Here is a 22,417-nt window from a genome sequence, read left to right as displayed (position 1 = left end):
ATAATAGAAAAATGTCATTTCTTGCTAAACAAACAAAAAATGCTAGAAATGGGGAAAAAACAATCTCTAAACCTTCCTTTTTTCATTTTAGATGAGTCATTTTTCTTCAGCAAACAGGAATGAGAGGCTAAAAAATTAAGATAGAAGCAGATAGAAGCATGAAGGATTGAAGTAGAAAAGTGTGTTGTACTAGAACGGACATCAAAGGCAGAGTTTTCAGATCTGATGGAAGAGTCATTTTGTCCATGCAGCAAAGTCTGTTGTTGTTTATTTTAAATATCAGATTACTTTTCCTGTGGGTATTCGATGATCATAACCCTTAGAGAGCCTCTTAGGTGAGCTTGCTGTGTTCATTTGGGCAGCAGGAGTAGGACGGTGGATAAATGAGCAAAGCCTTTTTGGTAGCATTGGCTTTGTCTTCTTTATGCTGAGGCAAAGACACATTCTGAACAGGATGCACGTCAGACAAGGATCCCCATAAGAGAGTCTGAACTCTGCTGTCCACAGGCATTAGGCACTGTGCTGGGGTGGAAGACAGCCATGCAGCCTGCTTGGTCTTTGGGGAGTGGGGGGCATTTTCACCACTCAGATAATAAGGACCACAAGGGAAACACCAGGGAAGAAGGATGAGACACAGAATGAGAAATCAGAAAAGGGTTCCCAGTGGGTCTGGGGACACGTTCCTCTTAGAAGACTCTGGCCAAGGTCTGGCAGAGGAGAGCGGGGAGTGTCAGGGTGTGGAGGTAGGCATCAGCAGGCATGGCCAGGCGGGAGGGAGGGTGGACAAGTGGGAGAGAGCCTGTGGCCACAGACGCGGACGTATCACTCGAAAACCAGTGCCTGCCCCTGCCGCCTAACACTGTGCCTGTCTCCAGACACAGCTAGACCACACTGCCCCGCAGAGCCAGCTGTCCGGCTTCTGCCTGCTGCTCGAGTTCCGGCGAGCTCACAGGCAGAGCTGGAACGGGCCTGGGCCAGGTAAAGCAAACTTACTTGTCATTCCTGAGCTCTTTGTCCCTTGGACCCCAAAATAATATTTAAGTGCAAATTGTGGCGAAGCCTTACCTTGTACCATTCTGAGCTTGAAAATGATTCGTGTAAGATGTGTTAAGTGCTAAAGATTAAAATATGTGCCGCCAAAGTGGATGTCTGTCAACTTACATGTCTTATTTTGAAAATGATTCTCTGTCCCACAATTCAGTCTGAGTCCTTAAAGATGAAAAATACCGTTTGTCTTTTCTGAGTACACTTGAGGCAAAGAACCACTGCTATACTAAGCACTATTCAAGTGCCAGAGAATCATCCCTGGTGTCCCTTGGCAAATGAGACAACGGTGTTCGTTACTGTTTTAACGTGAACCTACTGGTTCTGCGTTAAAATTCTACCTCGTATCGATTTCTCTTTGCACCACATTTGTGTTCTAAGCTCAGTTCAGTGCCGACGTGTTCAGTAAGTGTGCGTTTGCACGCTGGTGCACCATGCTCTGCAATCAGAAGCAAGCGCTTCCAGTGCCAGACTTATAAACAGCATATTTCAAGTTTCACTTCCCAAGCATTTTTATCTGATACCTTCACTGAGCCTTTAAAATATAAAATGATGTGCTGGATATTCTACTGAGTGTTTCGCATTTTAGTTCAACTCAGTACACATTTTAGTGGGTACCTACTAGGTACATACATGGCTGCAGGCTGTAGTAGAAACAACAATAAAAAGTATGTAATCCCTGCCTTCCAAATGTTCTGTGTAGTAAGATGAAATGAAATCGCAGTCTTATGTCACTTTATTATTCTTTTTAATAGATCATTATTTTTCATCAAAGTTCAGCTAACTTTGATACATCTGCCAGTGGTGTCAAGAAAGAAAATTAAATTAAAGGAAGCCAATTTGTGAGCATTTTACCTTCTCTGCTTGTGCACTGAAGCTATTAGCAAGTAGCATGGTTATTTGATTTAACAGAAAGTTGAATTATTTCTTTTCTTCCTCTCGCTTCTGGGGAAGCTGGTATGCACATAAGCTGTGAGTAACCAAAAGAGTCAATTTGGGGCACTAAAATCTACTTAGCACGGGCCCCTGAGCCATAGTATTTAAATGTAAAACATTTAAAAATACGCCATACATAGCTTTTTAAGAGCTGGAGTGACAGCGCGACCTGGTGAGAGGTGGGCCAAGGCGTACCTACACAGACCGCAGCCACTCAGTAGCTAAATGCCTTAGACCATTTCTTAGTATCCGTGGACATCAGTTTCCTCATCTGTAAAGTGCGGACAATAACATTTGTTTTAAAGATATTGGTGAGTTTGAATTTAAAAACCTTTGAAATGCACTAGTGTAGTTTTGGGGACATCGTACGTGCTTAATAAGAAATGGTAATTTGCTAACAATTTGTATAGCAGTCTACTGAATACATTCACAGTGAAGCTGGTCCACTCTTGTTTTGCAATGTTACTTTAACACACTTTAATATTTATTTCAGAGTAAATAGTACCCTTTGTCAAGGCAGTTAAAATTTTTTTCAGAAGTAAGTGTTCTATCGATATTGTCATACATACTATAATTCTTTTTTATAGTATCTTTTTCATGGTATGTATGTGCCATACAGTTGCCGCAGAGTGCAAGCTTGCACAGCTAAAGGGACAAGCAATACACAAAGTGCAGCTGCTTGAAATCAGTGTTGCTGGGAGAACCGGATGCAGGGTTTAGGTCTGCAGAGCCCTGGATTCTGATTCTCCAGGTGCCACTCACAAGTACTCACCTTCTTGCCTGCAAGGGGCATCAGACTACCTTGTGAAGGGGTAATTGTGAGGACGGATGGGTTTGGGAGTATGAGTCCCCAGCCCCATGTCACCATGAGCTGCTTCTAGAGTCCATAAGCCTTGAGTTCATTGAGATGTCACTGCTTCTGCTGGGAGGTGCCCTGGGGGACCAGCTAACTCTTAGACTCCCATAACTCTAGCAAGTCTTCTAAACCCGTGGTTTAAGTGCACTAGTCGGTGAAAAGGAACAATAGTACCTTGAACTCCACATTCGGCCACAGCCTCACACATTCTCACCGCTGGACATAAAGCCGTGTAAAGCCCTCTCCAGGAGAGGACAAAACTGGGATCATTTTTTGTTTGTTTGAGTAAGGCAAGCAGTTCTATTGGATTTTCATAAAGAATTCTAGTAGCTCTGCTTCTTAATTACTTGTAGTTATTTTCATCAAGGAAATCATTCTTTTTCCAAATGAATGATTCGAGTGCTGGCTACGCATTTACATACTCTCAGGTAAGAAGTAGGGCTTCCCCACATTCATTCAAGCCTGTGGCCCTCTTACAACAATACTTTCTTTACCTAAGGCCAAGGGAAATGTTGAATCAGAAATGTGATCTTTTTTTTGTCTGATTCTCTATTTCATTTTAATTGTCATGAGTAGGTGGAAGACATGTTAAGAGAAACCCATAACATTTTTTTTATATATATAGTGGATATACACGCAAATGAAAATGAAGTATGTGAAGCGAGCTTTCTAAATGACCTTAGAGGATGACATTAAAGAACCCATCGTGGATTGAGATTGACCTGCTGTTTTTCTCCAACCGACTTTAGGTTTGATTTCATTTTCAATAATGGCTTTATTATTTACTCTAGCCTGTTTCACTCACATAACTGTTAGCTTTGAAATTTGCAACCACATATTTTCTTTGTAACTCAAATAAAAATGGGGTCATGAGAGTGGCCTTTTAGACAGAAACTGCACAGTCAATCCACTTTGACAGAAATAGCACACACCATCACTTGAGAGTAATGGAATCATTTTAAGACAAAAGATCATTCAGTTACCATAAAGCCTGAAATCTAATGATGGTGATTATCAGCGCCAAGTCATGGACACTGGGGACGAAATTTAATAACAAGTTACCATTTACTGAGCAAATTCGGTTAAGTTCCACGCTGAGCACTTTCCATGTGTTACTTCACAGAATTCTTACATCAGCCTCGTGAAACGTAGGGATAGTTGCTGTCAGTGTTTTGTAAGGAAACTGAGGTGCACCAGCTCAAGTCACTTCCCCAGGGTCCCAGAGCCGTAAGTGGCCACGTTTGGAGAAGCCCAGTTGACCCCTGGGCTTGGCTCTGAATTAAGGAGTGACAAGTGCATCACCAGGCAAACAAACAGAAAACCTGGAGGATACTACCCTGGGCCCATTTTATTTTGTTGCCTGGATTCATCATGTGATAAACAGGAAGCGAGCATACTCTTATTCTGGTGCCCTAAGAATTCATTCTGCTGAATTCTCCTTTCCATCCCTGGGATGAAATCTCAGACAGGACCCATAACCTCTTCAGTTCATCTTAAATAATTCAAAGTTTTCAGATCAGTTTCAGGCATGAAAGAGCCCAGTTCAACGTCACAACCAAAACTCCCACCTCTCATCCTTCTTAAATTAGCTTCTCCCTGTGCCAGCTGAGGCCTGCGTTGGCTTGGAAACCTCTGTGGAAGAGGGGACAGAGAATTTAATAAACGTCGTTTTTGTTTTTGTTTTTTTTCTCCCTCTTTCCCTGCTCCAGCTCCTCTCTCACTCATTAGACGTCACTTCTAACCTCTTGGGGCACCGCGTGGGTGTATGAATTTGCGGGGCAAGCAGCTTATTAACAGAAGGAAGACAAGGTTCCTCTCCTTCCCTCTCAGTCCGGTAATCTGATGTCCCCTGGGCCTGGGGGATTGCAGAGCTGGTTCTCTTTGGGGGCTTTGGGGTTCCCTGAGGCCAGCCACACTTCACCCGTCACTAGGGGGAGCTCTCAGCTTTCTCAGTGCAGGGCTATTGGCTTCCATCCAGGGGGAATCTTTGGCAGGGTAAGATAACCCCTGACCACCTTTCCCCAAATACTTGTGTGGTCCTGGAAAATCCTCACCCTCAAACTCATGGAAACGCAGCTTCCTCTCACCTGCATTCTTTAGTTGGAGAATCCACGGGAGACTTTCCCACTGAACCTCTCAGACTTGAGCTACACGCCAGTCTCTATGCTCCTCACCTCCAAGAGACCCGCGTCGGGCTCTCTGGGTTCCCTGAAGGCAACCTCAGCCTGTCTGAGATGAGAGTTGGTACCCACGGCTGCTGTCCTACAGCGCAGCGCTGAGCCCAGAGCTTGAGACAGCCCTGATCCTGCTCACCTGAGGCAAGGTTGTCTTCCTTCCCATCTCTTGCTGTCTTTGCCCACCTGACATCATGTGCAAACTCTGTGATGTCTCCTCCAGGCGGTAACAGATTGTCCTCTTCCACTCTTCCCTCCAGACTGGTCCAGTTTGCAGCGCCACCTGGAGAATAGCGCCCTAGCACAGTACATACTCATTTGTCAGATTAATTCTCACGCATTTATCACAAACGCTTGCGCACGTTTCGTGCTGCCGCACCAGTGTTCCTCCGCACGCTGCGTGAGAGCCTCTGGGGCAGGTAGAGGGTAATCCGTCCACAGCCACAGCGTCACCAGAAGGTAAAGGCTGGCCTCCCTCTGCACTCATTCTAACATTTCCTACCTGGCCTCTAGTCCAATGGCGTAGATGTCTCAAAAGAACAAAGCTTAAAGGGGTTGCTGAAAAAGAGTGGAAATGGCTTACCTAACACGTGGAAAATTTAAAGCAAAGCGATGGAAACCAAGAACATCTCTACTAAGTACCATTTGAAGACCTGCCCTAGCCAACTGAAAGAAAAATCACAAGATGCCTGGCGTCCTGGAATCAGATGTTTAAGTGTTATTAGGAAGTCTGTGATTTCGAAAAATACACAAAGTGGTAGTGTTGTTGGAAAAAAAAAAAAAAAAGATTATTTTGTTTACAGCTTGGCCCTGATGGCCGACGGCAACGCCAGGTCAGAAAAGAGAAGATTCTGCACTCAGAATTGTAGATGGCGAGGGGTTTCACCAGGTGAAAGAAACGAGGCACACGGTTTAGTAACTGAGGAAATTCAGGTCTTGAGAGGCTGGTGGTTTTGACTTAATGCTTCTAGATAGTTGGTTCTCTGATTTCTTAGTTTCTGTTGAACTTATACAAATTTAGTCTATTTTTTGATAAATGCTTTTGTTACTCACTTACTTTTTCACTTTTGTTGTTCTCCTTTACTTTTGCATTCTCTACAAGTTATTTTCAGTATAAAAAGAGTTAATAAAAGTGACTGCGTTGGAATGAGAAGGAAAAGAGAAAATGTTGAAAAACATGGCATCTTAATTAAAATGAATAAATTAATGTCTTCCAAATGGAGCAGCATCCCTGCTTTTAACCCACAGAACTAAGCATTACTTATGAATACATTTTGCTTCTAAGTATAATTTTTTGTGATAACCACAATATTGTTAACTATTTGTGATATAGATGAAGGAAACGACGAGTTTCATGCAACACCGTTGGTTAGAAACATCTCAGACAGGGAAGTGCAGACGTGTGAATGCAAACAGCTGGCTTGGAGGGGCTGCCCTTGTTCTGCTTGGCTCAGGAGGAGGCAGGGTGGGGGCCGGGACAGGAGGAGGCTTAGGCTAGAGTGTGCACTCCCCCACAGCCCACTTCTCAGGGGCCAGACTAGAAGCCCAGAATCGTCCTCAGATCACCTGCCCTTGCCCTCCACATCCACTTCGTCTCCAGATGGCTCAGTGTGCCTCTTAAGCATCTCTTGAAATCATCTTCACTTCTCTCTGTCCTCAAAGAATGAAAATGTGTCTTTTAACATGAATGAAGAGTGTCTTTTTGCCTTTATTTAACCTTCTCGAATTTCCTAAAGAATTTGACCAGGGGGGGTCCCTCTTGTAACTATATGCTTGGTTTTCTCCACTTAAGAACAGAGAAACCTCCTGGTCACTCAAGTGAAAATGCAGTTTCACGTGATAATGTGAACTTTTGAATTTTTTACAAATGTAAGGGAGATGAACTCGGAATATAGGTAGGTATAATCATTATCCACATTTCAGAGATGGGAAAGCTGAGGCACAGGAAGGTGCAGTAATCTGCCCAAGGCCACCGAGTCATTGTGAGGCAGAGTCAGGATTCAGACCCAAAGGCAGTGCCCTAATGGGCTGCCACCGCCCAGGTTTGCCGGCTCCCCTCCCCCGACAGCTCTGGCAGGACCGGCCTGTCTGCAGCCACTCTCAGCCTGTCCTCACTCGCCTCTTCTGTGCCCTCTCTGCAGCCAGGGGGATTTTTCAGAGATACAAATCTGCCCATGTCACGAATGCTACATTACTCTGCAGTGTTCTCCCATTACTCTGTGTAAAATCCAAACTCCATCGGTCCTTCCCCTCGCCCCAGTAGGTCTCTCGCTGCAGGCCCCCCGCACCTTGCACATCCATCACATGTCTTTCAAGTGTCTTGAATGTACTGTGGCCTCAAGTCCAGAGCTGCTCTGATGACGGATGCCCCGTCTCCCGGGCCTTTCCTCACTCCGGCTCTTCCCCGCCTCGCCGTTTCTTCGTCTGACTACTGAGAAGTGGTGTGTGGGAAGTCTTTCATGACAGTCCTGCCACACTTATCTTCGACATTATTCAATTAATATTCATCATATGTACTTTGAATCTTTTCTAAATTGCCATGACTTTCCTGTTTATTTACATCTCACACGTAATTACTCGGTCAGTAGGCACTAATCGATTGATTGAACACAGCCCATAATTCAGTAAGCACTCTTTTATTTTGAGTTCATCTCCCTTACATTTGTAAAGAATTCAAAAGTTGACATTGTCATGTAGTGACCAGGCTGTTTCTCTCCTCTTAAGTGGGAAAAACCAGTCATATAGTTATAAGACAGACCTCCAGTCAAGTTGAAATCTTATGCTAAAGTCAGTAAACACAAGTAATATCAGGAAAAATAAAAAAGTAACCGGGGGGAGCAGTTTTATTTATACCGTAAACGTTTTGTGATCAGACATGTTAGGAAACTAAAAGAATCAGTTTTTCAAGAACTGTTTTTTTTTACCTCAAAAGTAAATTGCTTCTTTTGCTGTTTGCCTCCAAGAATGTTTGAGCTGAAGACATTTTCAAGTTCATCAAATTCAACACATTCACTTCCATATATATAAGATCGAGACCCAGAGATGTTAAGTGACTTAGGATTGAATTAGACTCCCTCTTTAAAACAACATTACTACTACCTTTTCTCTGCCAGAACACACAAAAGCAACGAATGACCAGTTTTCACAATTTAAGAAGCTTTCTGTGGGTGAATCTGAGGTTGAGTTCAATCCCAGGTCCTTGCTGTAATTCCAGTGCTTTCTTCCTACCTAAAATTTAAAGATTAATTTGCCATTAACTATCTTTTTCCTCTCTTTACTTACCAGAAGCACTTGGCCCACAGTGTTTTATAATAGTGAATTTTAAAATCAGGAGAGTTTCGGGCCACAGTCACCCATGATCTGCCTGACTTCACAAGCATCAAGGTATATGTTGCCCGCGTTATAGGAACTTTGGCTTTAAACACTTTTCACATAAACTGTGTGTGTTCAGGCTCGTTTTCTCTTCCTAGCTGCATCCAGGGTCGCATGTGCTCTTAGACCCAGCAAGCTGGCTCTGCCCGGTGTTGGCCCAGGGCCCTGGTCTTCACTGCCCCTGTGAGGAACTGGCGGAGTTGAAGTTAGAAGGATTCAGGTTTTAAGTTTCAAGTGCTCTGGGACTGCTATTTTTGTGCCCCCAAAGCCCTAGACTTTCACTCATTTAGGAAACAAGAATCTTGGCTCCGTTCCTCTGCGCCAGAGGCATTTCGGTCCTAATCTGATCCTCGCAAGTACAGGAGTGAGCTTCCTCCCTTCCCCCTTGCCACTCAGAGGCCGGACCAGCCTCCTAGGCATCGCTAGGGACCTATGAGAAGTGCAGAATCCAGGGTCCCACCCCAAACCTACTCTGCACTTTAAGGACATCTTCAAGGGTGTGCAGGCAGATTGAAGTTTGAGAATCACCTCTAACGTGAGTGGGTGAACCATTTCTTGGTCCTTGTGCCCACTGTCCCCGGCTGGCTCTGCACCACACCCACCCCACACAGACCAGGACTCCCACACAGATAGAGCGACCTGTCTGGCCCCCTCCTCCGCCCAGCTGGAGCCAGCAGGGCTCTGTCCCATGACCACCCCCAGGCGGGGTTGCCGTTGAGTTCACGTCTACCCTGATTCCTCGAGTCTGCTGAGTTTTATTCTCCAAACCTTTTTATCATTCCGTGAGATTTTCAAACGGATATTAAATGGGGTAGAATTAGCCCAAATGGTTCGAGAATGGAAGTCTCTCCCTCGGGCTGTGTCCTCTCTCCTCAGTCATACGTCAGGGCTCAAGAGGGGTTGTATAATTACTTTTGTTTATGGAACTCTCCATGAATGAGACTAATTCTCCTTCCCTGAAACAAGATGAAGAAGAGCTAGAAGCCCCTCCGACCTGCTCCCCTCAGTGCCCAGCCGCACATAGGAGGTGCGTGCAGGTGGCAGGGGCTGGTGGTGGGGCTGCGTCGGCACAGGGGCCTGTCCCTGAACACAGGGTTACCACATCGGTGACCTGGAGATGTAGCTTCAGGTTTCCAGGTGTGTCATTTACCATTTGGTCCTCTAGAATGTACTTTAAATACATCATACCAAGTCTGCGCTACAGAACTCTGGGACTATACAGCTCGGGCCCAGCCAATACTACTTAACCATCAAAAAATAAAAGAACAGAAGTTAAGGATTGTGTAAGTATTAAGAGAAAGAGCAGCCTAATCTGCCTGTACTATTTTTGAAGTCGTTTTAGTTCGTCAGCTAAAACAGGTAGAAAACTTGGAGCGTGTCTCATTGTCCTGCAGCGGCCACAAGTTTCTACAGCATGTTCTGTGGCTTTCAGTTCTTCCAATAAGATTCCCCCCACCCCCCTCAAAAAGTTCAAACTAAAAGTTCTAAACTCTGACCAGGGTCATTTCTAAACATCGTCAGTGTATTCAAACTATTAGAGAAATTGGGAATGACAGGGAAGAAAGGGGGAGGGGCAGAACCCAGAGGAAATGAAGTGTCAAGTAGTTCCGGATAATTAATATTTTTCTAACATAATCCTTTCATACTGGCTTTATGTCTTGAAACTTCACAACTGCTTCCTAAGTTATGTATGAAGTGCCCGGAGGTGCCATCTCGAGGGTATCTGCCTGCCTCTATTTACCCATTTTCATGCCTTTTTTTTCCATGAAGAAAGTGTAAAAGGAAGACAGTGAGCTTGCTGAGGAGCGCATCTTAGAAGACAGACAGGTATTCCTCGGTCACATTGAGTTGGGAGTCATGATTTTTATTTAGTGTTCGACACGGTCCCAGAGCCATCCTGGGAAGTCAGGTCAGTAGTAGTGGACGTTTCGGGCTTTTAGCCCCGATGTGATGGCCTGAGAAGATGGCGATGTGGGCCATCACGAGCTTAATGCCGGTGGATGTTGTATTGTCAACTCATCATTCAAAGCACTTTTTCCTAAGAACAGCAAATTCAGGAGCCATAGACAAGCTCAGTCATGAGCTAATATTCCTAGAGGTCATTTTGAAATTGGAAGCAACTTACTCATTGTTAGCACCTCAGAACATGATTTTAGGCAAAGAAGGGATAATAGGAATCAGATCCATCACCTCATGTCGTAGGTGAAGAGACAAGGCACCAGAAGAAGAGGTACGAGCTCTGTCTCCTGTCGCCCACTGGGCCATCTCTTCCTGCTTGCTAGAGGATTGCTGTGGTCCTTGGGCACCAAATGTCCTTCACTCCTCCCCTGAACCTTCCGGCACTGTCCCCTCCGTGAACGAATTTTGGAAGCTGCAGAGGTCATCATGAAGATGTTACACTCGCTTGAGGGAAGCGTGGCCCGTCCGGGGGCAGCCCTCTCTCAAACACAGTGGCGTTGCTTCCCAGCCCAGGCCCTGCTGCCCTCTCTGCTGCCAGCCCCCGAGTGGAAGGGGGCCTGGGTCACTTCCCAGTGAGGTGGACGGACACACAGCAGGAGAGCAGACCCAGAGGCTCTGCGGGGCAATCGTTGCTCCTCTTCTGGCATTTCATTCAAAATATAGTCAGAGAAAAAAGAAACAATCTCACTTAATCTTCATGAGAGGAGGTGGTTTTTTAAACTAAATTGAAGTATTATAATAGAACCACACAATTAAAGGAAATCATTATGTAGGAATTGCCTTGGGGCTTCTCAAATCTTTCACAGGAAAATATTTTTATTAGAACAAATCCTTTTGCAGATTAACGAAATTGTCTCTAATAAAACACGGCAATGGGTGTGTTTAGAGATTTAGAGTTTCAAAAGATGAGAGAAATATCAGCCAGCCCTCCCCTCACAGTTGTTATTAATGGACACTTCATTTTCTTAGTGTGAGAGCAGGTGATTTTGTAATAATACCACTTTATTTTGTAAATTAGCTATTTGACATGTTAGTTGAATACATACTCTCTTAATATCCCTAATTATAACCAAAGATGTTAAAAAGGTCTTTAACCAGTTACTTTGGAATGCTGATACATTCTCTACCAGGAGGCACAGGCAGAGAGGGTTTGTTCCCAGGGCTGCGAGAGAGGAATGCTACATTATGTTGTGTATCAAGTAGAAAAACTCCCTATGGATTTATATTAGAAGATTGATAAGTGTTTCAATTTAGTGGTTTTGGTTGGGGGTGGGGGGATAGTCAAGCTCAGAAAGCATGAATTAGTCCCAGTTTTCTGTACAGTAACATACTTAGGTATGATTAACTTCTCAAGATTTTGTTCTTAGTTCTCTAGAGAATTTGGGAAAGCACATTCTACAAAGAAACTTTAGTTTCTGCTCATTAAGTGTGATAAATCATGGAGCATTTGAAATTGTCTACTTCTATGGTTAATACAGAAGTATGTCTACTTTGTTTTTGTTTTTGTTTTTTTAATTAAAAAATAAGCTAGTATTTAATGGGATGAACTCCATAAGCATTCTCGTTTTGGGGGAGAATGTTTTTAAACATATTGCTTGGCAAAAATAAGGTAACTGAAACATCTTGACTTCTAAAACATTTGTTTCGTCTTTACTGCTAATTCTACTTCTTGCCCATCTTTTTAGTTTTTGAAAAGAAGTGCTCGTTTCAAGTGCTATTGAGATGATGGGTAGTAAAGAAGTCAGTTTTGCTTCGTTGAAAAAGACATTATAGCCTAAAGCAGATGGTAATTCTTAGGGACTCAGAGGCATTTAGTGAACTGGGAACCCGGTTTGGGAAAACCCTGTAAGTAATGCCCACCAGCCGCGATCAGAGGCGCTTCCCCCCAGTGGGGAGGCCCCTGGAGGAGTCCACGCGTGGGGAATGCCGGCCCCTTTCAATTCGCAGACCCCGGCCTCCGCCTGCAGCGCGCGGGGCGGGCGCGGGCTCCGACGCCCGGGCCCCGCGGTCCGTTCCCGGACTGGGACGCGCCTCCCGGAACGGCCCGGGCGCCCAGGCCGGCGGTCGGCAGGCGGAGGCGGAGGCGGGGGCGCCGCGGGGCTTCTCGGTTGCTACAGCCGTGATGTCACTCGCCCATCCTAACCCGCGGTTGGTTGTTCTGTGTTTCAGCTCTGCCTGCAGTTGAACACAAAGACCTGGAGGAGACTCCCACATCCTTCGGGGAGAAGAAAGGAGGCGGCGAAGCAGATTAAAGGAACTTGTGGCTTGTGGCCTTTTTGCACCCGGGCTGCCTGGAAGGGGGAAAGTGAATTAAAGCCGCAGTGGCGGTTAATGAGCTGTGAGATGAGGCGCGGCCGCTGCTGACACGCAGGTCCCAGGGTCCGTCCGCTGCCCTTTGTGCTTCGTGTACATGTGTCTGTTCAGCGCATCCGGAGGCGCCCAGAAGAGAATCCAAGACGGCCGCCGGGGAGAGACCACCCGCCATGCCCACGGAGACCCTACAGACAGGTAGCATGGTGAAACCGGTCAGCCCCGCCGGCACCTTCACCTCGGCCGTGCCCCTGCGCATCCTCAACAAAGGGCCCGACTACTTTCGCAGACAGGCCGAGCCCAACCCCAAAAGACTCAGCGCGGTGGAGAGGCTGGAAGCCGATAAGGCCAAGTATGTCAAGAGTCAGGAGGTCATCAACGCCAAGCAGGAGCCCGTGAAGCCGGCCGTGCTGGCCAAGCCCCCGGTGTGCCCCGGCGCCAAGCGCGCGCTGGGCAGCCCCACGCTCAAGGTGTTCGGGCCGCACGCCAAGACCGAGAGCGGCGTGCAGAGGGAGACCCTGAAGCTCGAGATCCTGAAGAACATCATCAACAGCTCGGAAGGCTCCAGCACGGGCTCGGGCCACAAGCACAGCTCCCGAAACTGGCCGCAGCACAGGCCGGACGCCACCGACCTGCACCGGCACTCCTTCGCCGAGTCCCTGAAGGTCTACCCGACGCAGGGCCGCGGCAGCCCGCAGGAGAGCGGCTCCCACGTGGGCAGGAGGCTGCTGGAGCAGACGGCCGAGTCCTTCCTGCACGTCTCCCACAGCTCGTCGGACATCCGCAAAGTGACCAGTGTGAAGCCCTTAAAAGCGATCCCCTGCAGTAGCTCCGCCCCTCCCCTGCCTCCCAAACCCAAGGTCGCAGCCATCGCCACCATGAAGTCCCCCGAAGCCGACCCTGTGGAACCTGCTTGCGGAGTCAGCCGAAGACCCTCCCTCCAGCGGTCAAAGTCAGACTTGAGTGACAGGTATTTCCGGGTGGACGCAGACGTGGAGAGGTTCTTCAACTACTGCGGACTGGACCCGGAGGAGCTGGAAAACCTTGGAATGGAAAACTTTGCAAGGGCTAATTCCGACATAATATCCCTCAATTTCCGCAGCGCAAGCATGATCAGCTCAGACTGTGAACAGTCTCAGGACAGTAACAGTGACCTTAGAAATGACGACAGTGCCAATGACCGGGTGCCATATGGCATTTCTGCAATCGAAAGAAATGCTAGAATCATCAAGTGGTTATATAGCATCAAACAAGCTAGAGAGTCACAGAAGGTCTCCCACGTGTAAGAGAACGTGCGTGCAAAGGAGGGAGGGGTAGGTCTCTGTCTGTGCATCCGCAGTTGTGAAGGTTGTGAGGTCTCCTTGAAGTGTTGTGAGCTTCTCTACTCTCTTTGTGTTGCTTGTTGTGCAATGTTTTCAAGTTGCATGCCTGTCAACATGGGGACTGACCTGGCTTCCACGTCAACCATTGCTGCAGAGCCTGGCTGAACACATGTCATCTGCCAAAAGTTTCAGGCCAGAATCCGATTAGGGCTTTGATCTTAAGCAAAACTGTTTACAGGAAAACAGTATACAACTTCTTCAATATTTATGTGGTTCTTGTGTTTTTATATCCCGCGCTATTGTGTCTTAATTAAAAGTTTTATCGACTGGCTTTTAAGTTAAGAGTAGAATCTTTTTGAAATAAAAAGCCAATTTGCCTACGTGTGAGACCGAAATAATGGGAAAATAAATGGGACCTGCTACCAAACAGAGGGACTGATCTAAGGTAGAACCAGGCCGGGTTTCTAAGAAGGAAAGTGGCGAGCCTGATTCTAATCGGTCACTTAGTGAAGTCCTCTGGCCGCTCACCGAAGTGGCGGATGGGGCAACAGCGCTCGTTTCTGTGTCCTCGTCAGTGTGTAAATGGTGGTGGTCCTGTGTAACACCCCAAGAAAAGACAATCAGATGCAATGAAGGTGATGAAATCTAGGAGGTCGGATGGGGTTTTGTGGATGTTTTTCTGAGGGTTGACTCAGAAATTCCTACTACTAAATATTTTGTCCGGAATGGCCACCCAAAAGCTGTTACTCGATGTCTTAAAATGTTGGGGTTTGATTTTTTGGGTCAAGCACTAATTCCATGCTGTTTCTCTTCCCTCCCTCCAAACCTCCCTCTGTTGTTGTTGTATTTGGGAGAGCAGAGTGGGGCTTGTGCAGGTTTGAGCTATCTGAAGACATGAACACAAATGGAAATACCAGCCATATCAATATAGAGCCTCCTATTCAGAAGCGAACACCTTCGGTAACTGAACCATGTCTGAGCAATGTGACTGTTGTCTTGCATATGTTATTTTCTCGAGCTGTGGACCTTGGTCACATCTCTAGGAAACTGTAGAAACACGACACTATGTAGCTTCCCCCTCCTCCATGGTCTCCAGTGCTACATATCAATTTATTCCCCTTTTCCCAATAACCTGTCTTCCAGTTAGCTGTCAACCAGCTGACGGTCGTGGTGTGGTAGCAGAGGGACTCACACGCCGCGGTCTGCTTCACTGCTCGTAGTCACGCTCTGAAGTTCAGGGGCACCACCGTAAACTTCATCAGCTACTAGGAAACTTTTTATGGTGTAAATGCTGTAAGACTTTGTACATACTTCAGTTGTTATGAAATCTTGAAGAAAAAAAAAAAGAAAAAGTTACACTAATAAATAGCTCTGGTGCAGGCACTGATGGTGGTGGTTTCTCTTTGTACTTTCCTTTGTTCCCTCCACGAAAGTTTCACTCTGGACCGTGAGCCAGAAGCAGATTTTTGGTAGTCTTGAAGAAACACTATTTCATTAAGTTATTTTAACCATATCACAATTATTGGAACAGCAGTGTGTAGCAATTTCAGTGTGCTTTTGCTAAAATAGTTGCCTCAAGGTTCTTAAAATATGCTGCCTTTTCTTAGTTCACACTTCTGTTTTTATCTTTTCTTAAACATTAGAATTTATCACATCTTCCGCTAGACTCTTCAGTTGTAAATATTTATGAGTTCTTACAGTGGAGACATACCTTGGAAAACCATAGCCTTGTTCTTATTTGTACGAGCCAAATTTCATTAACTTACACATGTTCATACATTTGTCCACTCATTCATTCATTATTCTTCCAACAGGTCATTCGCTGTGAGTGACCTCACAGTAGGTAAGTGGCCAACAACACAGTCTCTGCATCAAGGAATTGAGATTTTCACTTTTCTTTTAGGAGAAATATCATTACATTTAGTGGAAACATCTTATTTCCTATTAGGACTTTGAATATTCAACGAGTATTTAAAGAATCAAGTTATTTGAAGATTAACATTTCTTCAAAAGTTCCATATAATATGTACATGTTAAAAATAATTATTTAAAAAGCGATTTTCAGAAACAAATGATATCATGCCCAGCTATTACTGTCCATAAACATTTTCCTTCTGAAAGTCAAATTTGATTCCTTGACTCTTTCTACTGGTTTTGAATTCTTTATGGTTCTCTAATTAATTTCCAGTTCATCTAAGACTCTACTTCCCAGAAGAAACAGTTTGAAATGCAGCTTTGAGCAGTGATGATACAATGCATTCAAGACAATAGGATGAAAATAAATATACACGCACATACACACAGACACATGTTTATTCCTTCACACTTGGGACAGAAATGTGGCCATCAAAATACTCATGGCTTAGCATTATATAGCCATCTCTCTCTAGGGCTATCGAAGTACCAAAAATAGATATTCTTTTTCTAAGGAAGCCAGTTTGTTTGGGAGATGAGCACTTCTTTACTAATTTAATATCACTGTGTATGACAGTTTAGTCATAGATTCTATTGAATCTTCCAAGGTTTCAAAACCACATTTAATCTATTCCAACAGGGCTATAAATCATCTCCCTTTAATTCAGTCTAATATTCTGTGGCCTTATTTGTACAATAGACAGATGTGAGGCTTTGGTTCCTTTCATGGAAGAAGGAACTCATTTCTTTTTGTTCTTGATGCTAGAGTTCCTATAAAGGATAAATTCAAATGCTTAATACTAAATCCTAATAGTGAGGCATTTCCTAATTGTGAAGTCCTTTTAGCAAAATGCTCATTCTGTTAGTGCATGAAGTATCTCATGTGTCTTGTGTATGTGTATGCGATGATAATGTTGGTATGAGTATAGGGTTGTCATATAGGTTCAGCACACTTTGTTCTCAAACCACACAATGGAAAGTGAATCATGATTGCCCTTAGATGGCCCTGGAAACTGGTAGTTTCTTTCTGAAAACGCCAAATTTTAAGACAGTCTTCTCATATTTACCCCCTCTGCCCTTGTCTTAGTTCAAACTCTCTTCTTTTACCCGATCTGTTTTTCTTAGAACTTCCTAACTGAAAGTCCTCCTCCCCTTCAGCCAGTTTCTATCCATCCCATTTCATGCCAAAGATATTTTAATCAACCGTGATCATGTCATTCCTCTATGTAAAAGCATCCTCCAGCTTGAATATGTTGCCGATACGACCAATCCTAACTTCTTAACAGAGAATGTCGGGCATTTACCTTTTAGGCCTCATCTTCTCTGTCTCTTTCAGTCATCCATTCTAGGCCCCAGGCTCCAACCAAAGGATGTTCCCACTGGAGACTTCTTACCACTGCACTAGTGATTTATTGCATATAACAAATTTCCTCAAAACTCAGCAACTTAAAACGATTAATATTTATTATCTCTCCATATCTGTGAGCCAAGAATCCTGGAGTGGCTGAGCTAGATGGTTCTGGCTCAGGGTACCTCATTAGGCTGCAGGCAAGATGTCAGCCAGGGCTGTATCATCTGAAGGCTTGACTGGGGCCAGAGAATCTAATTCCAAGATGGCTCACATGGTATCGGCAAGAGTCCTTACAACATGGCATCTGAGAGAGAAGACAAGGAGGAAGCCACAAGGTCATTTCTGATCCAGCATCCTAGGTCAAACACATACCCATCACATCGGGTTCATTAGAAGCATGTCACCAAATCAGCCCACAGTCATGGAGAACAAACTCAGGCCTCCTCATCTTCATAAGGAAGAGATATCAAATAATTTATGGACATGTTTAAAAATCACTACTTGTGAGGTTCAGCAGCTTTCCATTCTGTGAGGAATGCTTTTTGTCCCTCCTTGATCTTGCATGCTCTTCAGACTCTTACTCTTTCAAGACTCAACAAAACTATCAACCAGTAAGAATTTTTTTGAGATTCTACATCACCTTTTCCCACTAGATGTTAATTTTTGTCATGGCCATAGGCTCAGCCTTTGCTATCCTAAATGGTGCCTTTGCGTGAATTTTTAAATGGTGTACCTTCCTCAAAATATTTTATTTTCTGCCAGAAAAAAAAAAACTGTTCTAATAAATTTATAAACCTTAGAAAATTATAATGTCACTGATGGTCATGGAGTTAGATAATGCACACAGCAGCCTAGAGTATTTAGTTGGTACTTAATAAGTGTCGACTATATTTTTTTTAACCTATCACATTTAAGTCCTATGCTAGCTACACTGTAAATGTCATCACAATGAACCCAAGATGATAGTTATTATCCTATTTTAGAGGTTAAGAACCTCAATTCCATGGAGATTAAGCCCCTTTAAACAAGATCCCAGAGGAAGTAAGTGACAGAATGGGACTTCAACTTAACTCTGCGATTCCAGCCCTGCCCTGTGTGCAGCCCAGCTCGAGATAAGGAGAGGCAGAGTGTGTTGCACTTCAAAACAGAAGAGCCCAAAAATTCATCTTCATAATTTTCTCTACTGCCTATATATAAACATATCTCAAACAGTCAGAATTTCAGCAGTTTCACTCTTACCTAAATAAATGGTAACAAATACAATTTAGAAAAAGACTTCAGCTGTTCTATTAGGAGTAAAATACAGCCCATCGAGTTCAAAGAGACAAGGCTGTTAGAATTGCATTCTTTCTGTTTTGAAAATACTGTTTTGCAGCCACATCCTGTCTATTTTGAGCAAGGACTTTTAGAAGGGCAAACAGTAGAGAAAAATGGCCCTGATTCAATAACCAGGAAACATATTTTGACGATTTGGTGAATCAGCATCATTCCATTCCCCCATCCTTGAGGATTTTTATGGTGTATTCTGTCAAGAAGATGCGCTGGGAAAGGCATGAAAAAGTTAAGGGTGCTCCAGAGAAACTGAGTAGATTCTTAACTCAAAACAAAACAAAACAAAACAACAACAAAAAAAGAAACAACCAATTTCGCCACCATTTTGAAAATGTTGAACCCGGTTCATCCCCTTAGCCCTATATGATGACAGAGTTCTCTCAGCTTCTAGAGCACTGTCCCTGAGCTGCGCTACGGACAACCACAGTTTCAGTGGCTGTGTGTTCGACTCTGAACAGGTCACCTATGAAGGTTTCTCTTGTGTGTTCAGCCCATGCTCCTCACTTTGGCAGGACCCCTACAGAAGGAAAAGCCAGATGCATATGGGCCTCCGCAGCCTTTAGGTACCCCTTCCTCCAATAACTGAGATCCTTCTGCTTAAAATCTTCCCCCATTCCCGCAACTGTAAAATGGGAGAGAAGCCACTTGCTGTGTGTGTTCCGTTGGCCTCAGGGCCTTGTGAGGGTACCAAGAGCTATTTTTGAGGCATTCAATTGAGGCATGAGAATATGAAAAGTCAGAGAAGTCTGGTTTCACATTGTCGTGGCAGGTGGGACAGCAGGTGAGGTCTGATGGGTGCCAAACATTTCAGTAAGTGACATGGTACATACTAGCTGCTCACAAGAGTTTTAATTGGAAAAAGAAACGAAGTCTATAAAAGAGTTATTATCTGAACGGAAGGAGTCTCCAGAAACTTTCCAGGTTGTCAGAAGGTGACAATTGAATGTGGCCAGGTATGTACCAATGTACAAAGCAAGGAGAACAATAGTGATAATGATGATACACTCTTTTACTCATTGGGCATTTCATTCATTCACGGTCATGAAGCAACTACAGGACGTCTCAAATGTGATGCTAAGCCTTTTGTCACATTATCTCATTTTATTTTCACAAGAATCATAAAAGTAAATTGGAATCCATTTGTCCATGAGAGATCTGAAGCAACTTTGAAAGCAACTTTTCAAAGGCACACATCTAATAGGAAAAAGCAAAATGCAAAGTCAGATCAATAAGCACATCTTCAGACTCCGTCGTGACATTTTAGCATCCAGTATGGTGGGAGCCTTTTTTTTTTTTTTTTGCCCCTTGCAGTAAGTTGTATAGCAGAACACGTCTCAGAAGCTTAAAACACTATTGTGTGTACTAATTTCTGATTCTTCTATACAATAAGTGACTCAAAACTATTTATCATATTTGATCGCATCAGGACTGAAGCTTCTGTGTTCTGAGAGGGACGTCGGTGATCACCTGTCCCTCTCCATCTTATTTTACAGAGGAGAATACGATGCAGAGAAATGAGGTGGTGGGACTCAGCCATGCGGTAGAGCAGGTTGACTGGCAGGTGGGGCTGGAGCAGAGGGGACGGTGCACCATGGTCCTGAGGCCAGGGTACCAGCTGTGGCACTAAGTGCCGCTAACTTTCCACTCCGCGAAGTGGGAGCGACTTCATCAACATATGCTCTGTTATTGCTATGTAGTGCTCCTTGTCTCAAAAAAAATTATCGGCTATTAAGATAAACTTCAATTAGGAGATTTTCTGTTAATATACATTAACCATTTTTCAACTAACCATAGCAGATATAAAATAACAAATATTAAGGAATGTCTCTAAAGAAGTTTCTGGCAATTTTTAAATGCTTTCCACTGTTTTATTATGATTTTAGTGCCTCTGAAGTCTATAGGTGCCCAGTGCTCCTCAAAAGCTTGGGGACCATTTTCCTTGGCCTGATTCTTCTGCCTCCTGGGTCCTTTGGAGCAGACATTGCCACTAGTTCCAATATCTATTTCCCTCTCCTTCCAGACTCACAAGAGGATTGCATTTCCACATCCCTTAGTGATAGGTGTGACCAATGAACCATCAATGCAAGTGACACATTTAACATCTGGGAGGAGGCACAGAGCCCATCCCAGGCTCTCCACAGTCTCCTCCCCCTACATGGTAGCCAGCAAGATTCCAGAGGGTGGAGCTGCCATTAGGATTCTGACTGAGGACAATGAGGAGCTGAGCCCTAGGCCCCAACCCAGAATGGATATGTAAGCCCCAGGGCATGAACTCTATCCTTGTAAGCCACTGAAAGTTTGGGGGTTGCTTCTTACTGCAGCACAACCTAAGCCAGCCTGACCATTGCCTCAATTGAAAAGCAACCTATACAGATATAGAAGTAAGTACATAAAAGATATTATTCCAGCAGGACGCAGGATCTAATGGCCATTTTTCACACATGGTGTCTCAAAGTGCACCCCCCAAACATTATATTTGAATTTCTTGAGGTTCTCAGACAAAGCAAATTCCTGATCTCCTCTGAAGACCTCCTGAGTCAGAATCTTAGGCAGAGGACACGGGGGTCTGCTTTTTTAACAAGCGCCCTCCAAAAAATTCTTAGATATGTTAAAATTCCAGAGTCTCTACTCTCACAGATAATTAATGAGCTTTCAGTGTTACTAACTGGAAATCAGGTGAGAATGCTACAGTTGCCAAATATTTAATCATATGTAATACATTTTAGAATTACAATTACAAGTGCAAGCTTTTCAGAGTTTTGTTTTCAGAAACAAAAGCACATTCAAGACTACCTGCCGTTTACAGCCATGCCACCCTGAACATGCTCGATCTCATCTGATCTCAGAAACTAAGCAGCATCAGGCCTGGTTACTACTTGGATAGGAGACCACCTAGGAAGACCAGGTACTGTAGGTGTAAAAAAAAAAAAGAAAACAAAAACTCTGCCTGTCAATGATGATAGACTGGACAGGGTGGGACCATTGCACTCCGTCCATTCTCAGTGCCCCGACCTGCCCCGGCCTCCGAGGTCGTTCATCCGAACCATGACCATGGCCTCTGAGCGGCTGCCGGCTCTGCTCTCACTCTCCTCATTCCCATAAAGCAACCGAAGGTGATTTTTGAAGAAAGGACATACACAGTGCCATAGAGTCCAGGATGGTGCTACTCTTCCTTAATAGACCATTTCCCCCTTGACAGCGGACCTTCCTATTGCTGACTTCTCATCTTAAGGTCTTAGTTTCACTTCAGTTGTCAGTTAGTTCCTCAGAGGACATTCCCTGCCACTCTGTGTAAACTAGATCCCTTGTGTTAATCTCTGTCTCCTGCTCATTTTCTTCCTGGCACTGAGCATGATCTGAAATTCTCTGATTCATGGAGTAATTGTCTGTCTTGGGCACTCTCGTGCCCCCTTTACCTAGTTCAGTGTCTGGCACAGGGGTGGTGAATAAAATGTATCTTTAAAGAATGAGTGAATGAACCCAAACCAAGCTTCTCATCTAATCCCACCTCAAAACTGTGGAATCTCATATCAGCTTGTCCTTGTACCCATCCTGTCCCCATGAGTGGTACCATTATTCTGCAAATGAGAACTTGGGCTGGCATCTTTCTCTAATATTTGTTCTTGAAAAATGAAAAAAAAAACCCCAGCATGTTTAAGGGTATAAGGGTCTACAGTATAGACCTTCCTGTACAAAGGGATTTTACGAGCAAATATTTCTCTTTTGCTGTGCATCTACCTTAAAAGGAAGAAGTCTTCTATTTATGAGGTACTATAGCCCAAAGCAGTGCAAAGCTCTGCTGTGTGTGTGTGTGTGTGTGTGTGTGTGTGTGTGTGTGTGTGTGTGT

General features: G+C 44.4%; 1 protein-coding gene and 1 pseudogene across 11 annotated transcripts in view; both read left to right on the top strand.

The window, feature by feature from the left end:
* FAM110B (family with sequence similarity 110 member B) overlaps positions 1–15,356 on the top strand; it is a 138,688-nt gene extending 123,332 nt beyond the window's left edge. For all 11 annotated transcript variants that reach the window (XM_036232842.1, XM_036232841.1, XM_016165663.2 and 8 more), the window contains one exon: positions 12,511–15,356. In XM_036232842.1, coding sequence (XP_036088735.1) covers positions 12,825–13,937 — 1,113 coding nt within the window. In that variant the 5' untranslated portion in view covers positions 12,511–12,824 and the 3' untranslated portion in view covers positions 13,938–15,356. The remainder of the gene's footprint in view (positions 1–12,510) is intronic.
* Positions 15,357–21,368: 6,012 nt separating this feature from the next.
* Positions 21,369–21,487, top strand: LOC118612346 (annotated as a pseudogene).
* Positions 21,488–22,417: the final 930 nt, after the last annotated feature.

This window comes from Rousettus aegyptiacus, unplaced genomic scaffold, assembly GCF_014176215.1.
Source record: "Rousettus aegyptiacus isolate mRouAeg1 unplaced genomic scaffold, mRouAeg1.p scaffold_m13_p_15, whole genome shotgun sequence".
NCBI classification, from domain to species: domain Eukaryota; kingdom Metazoa; phylum Chordata; class Mammalia; order Chiroptera; family Pteropodidae; genus Rousettus; species Rousettus aegyptiacus.
This window is presented reverse-complemented; position numbering and strand designations above follow the sequence as displayed.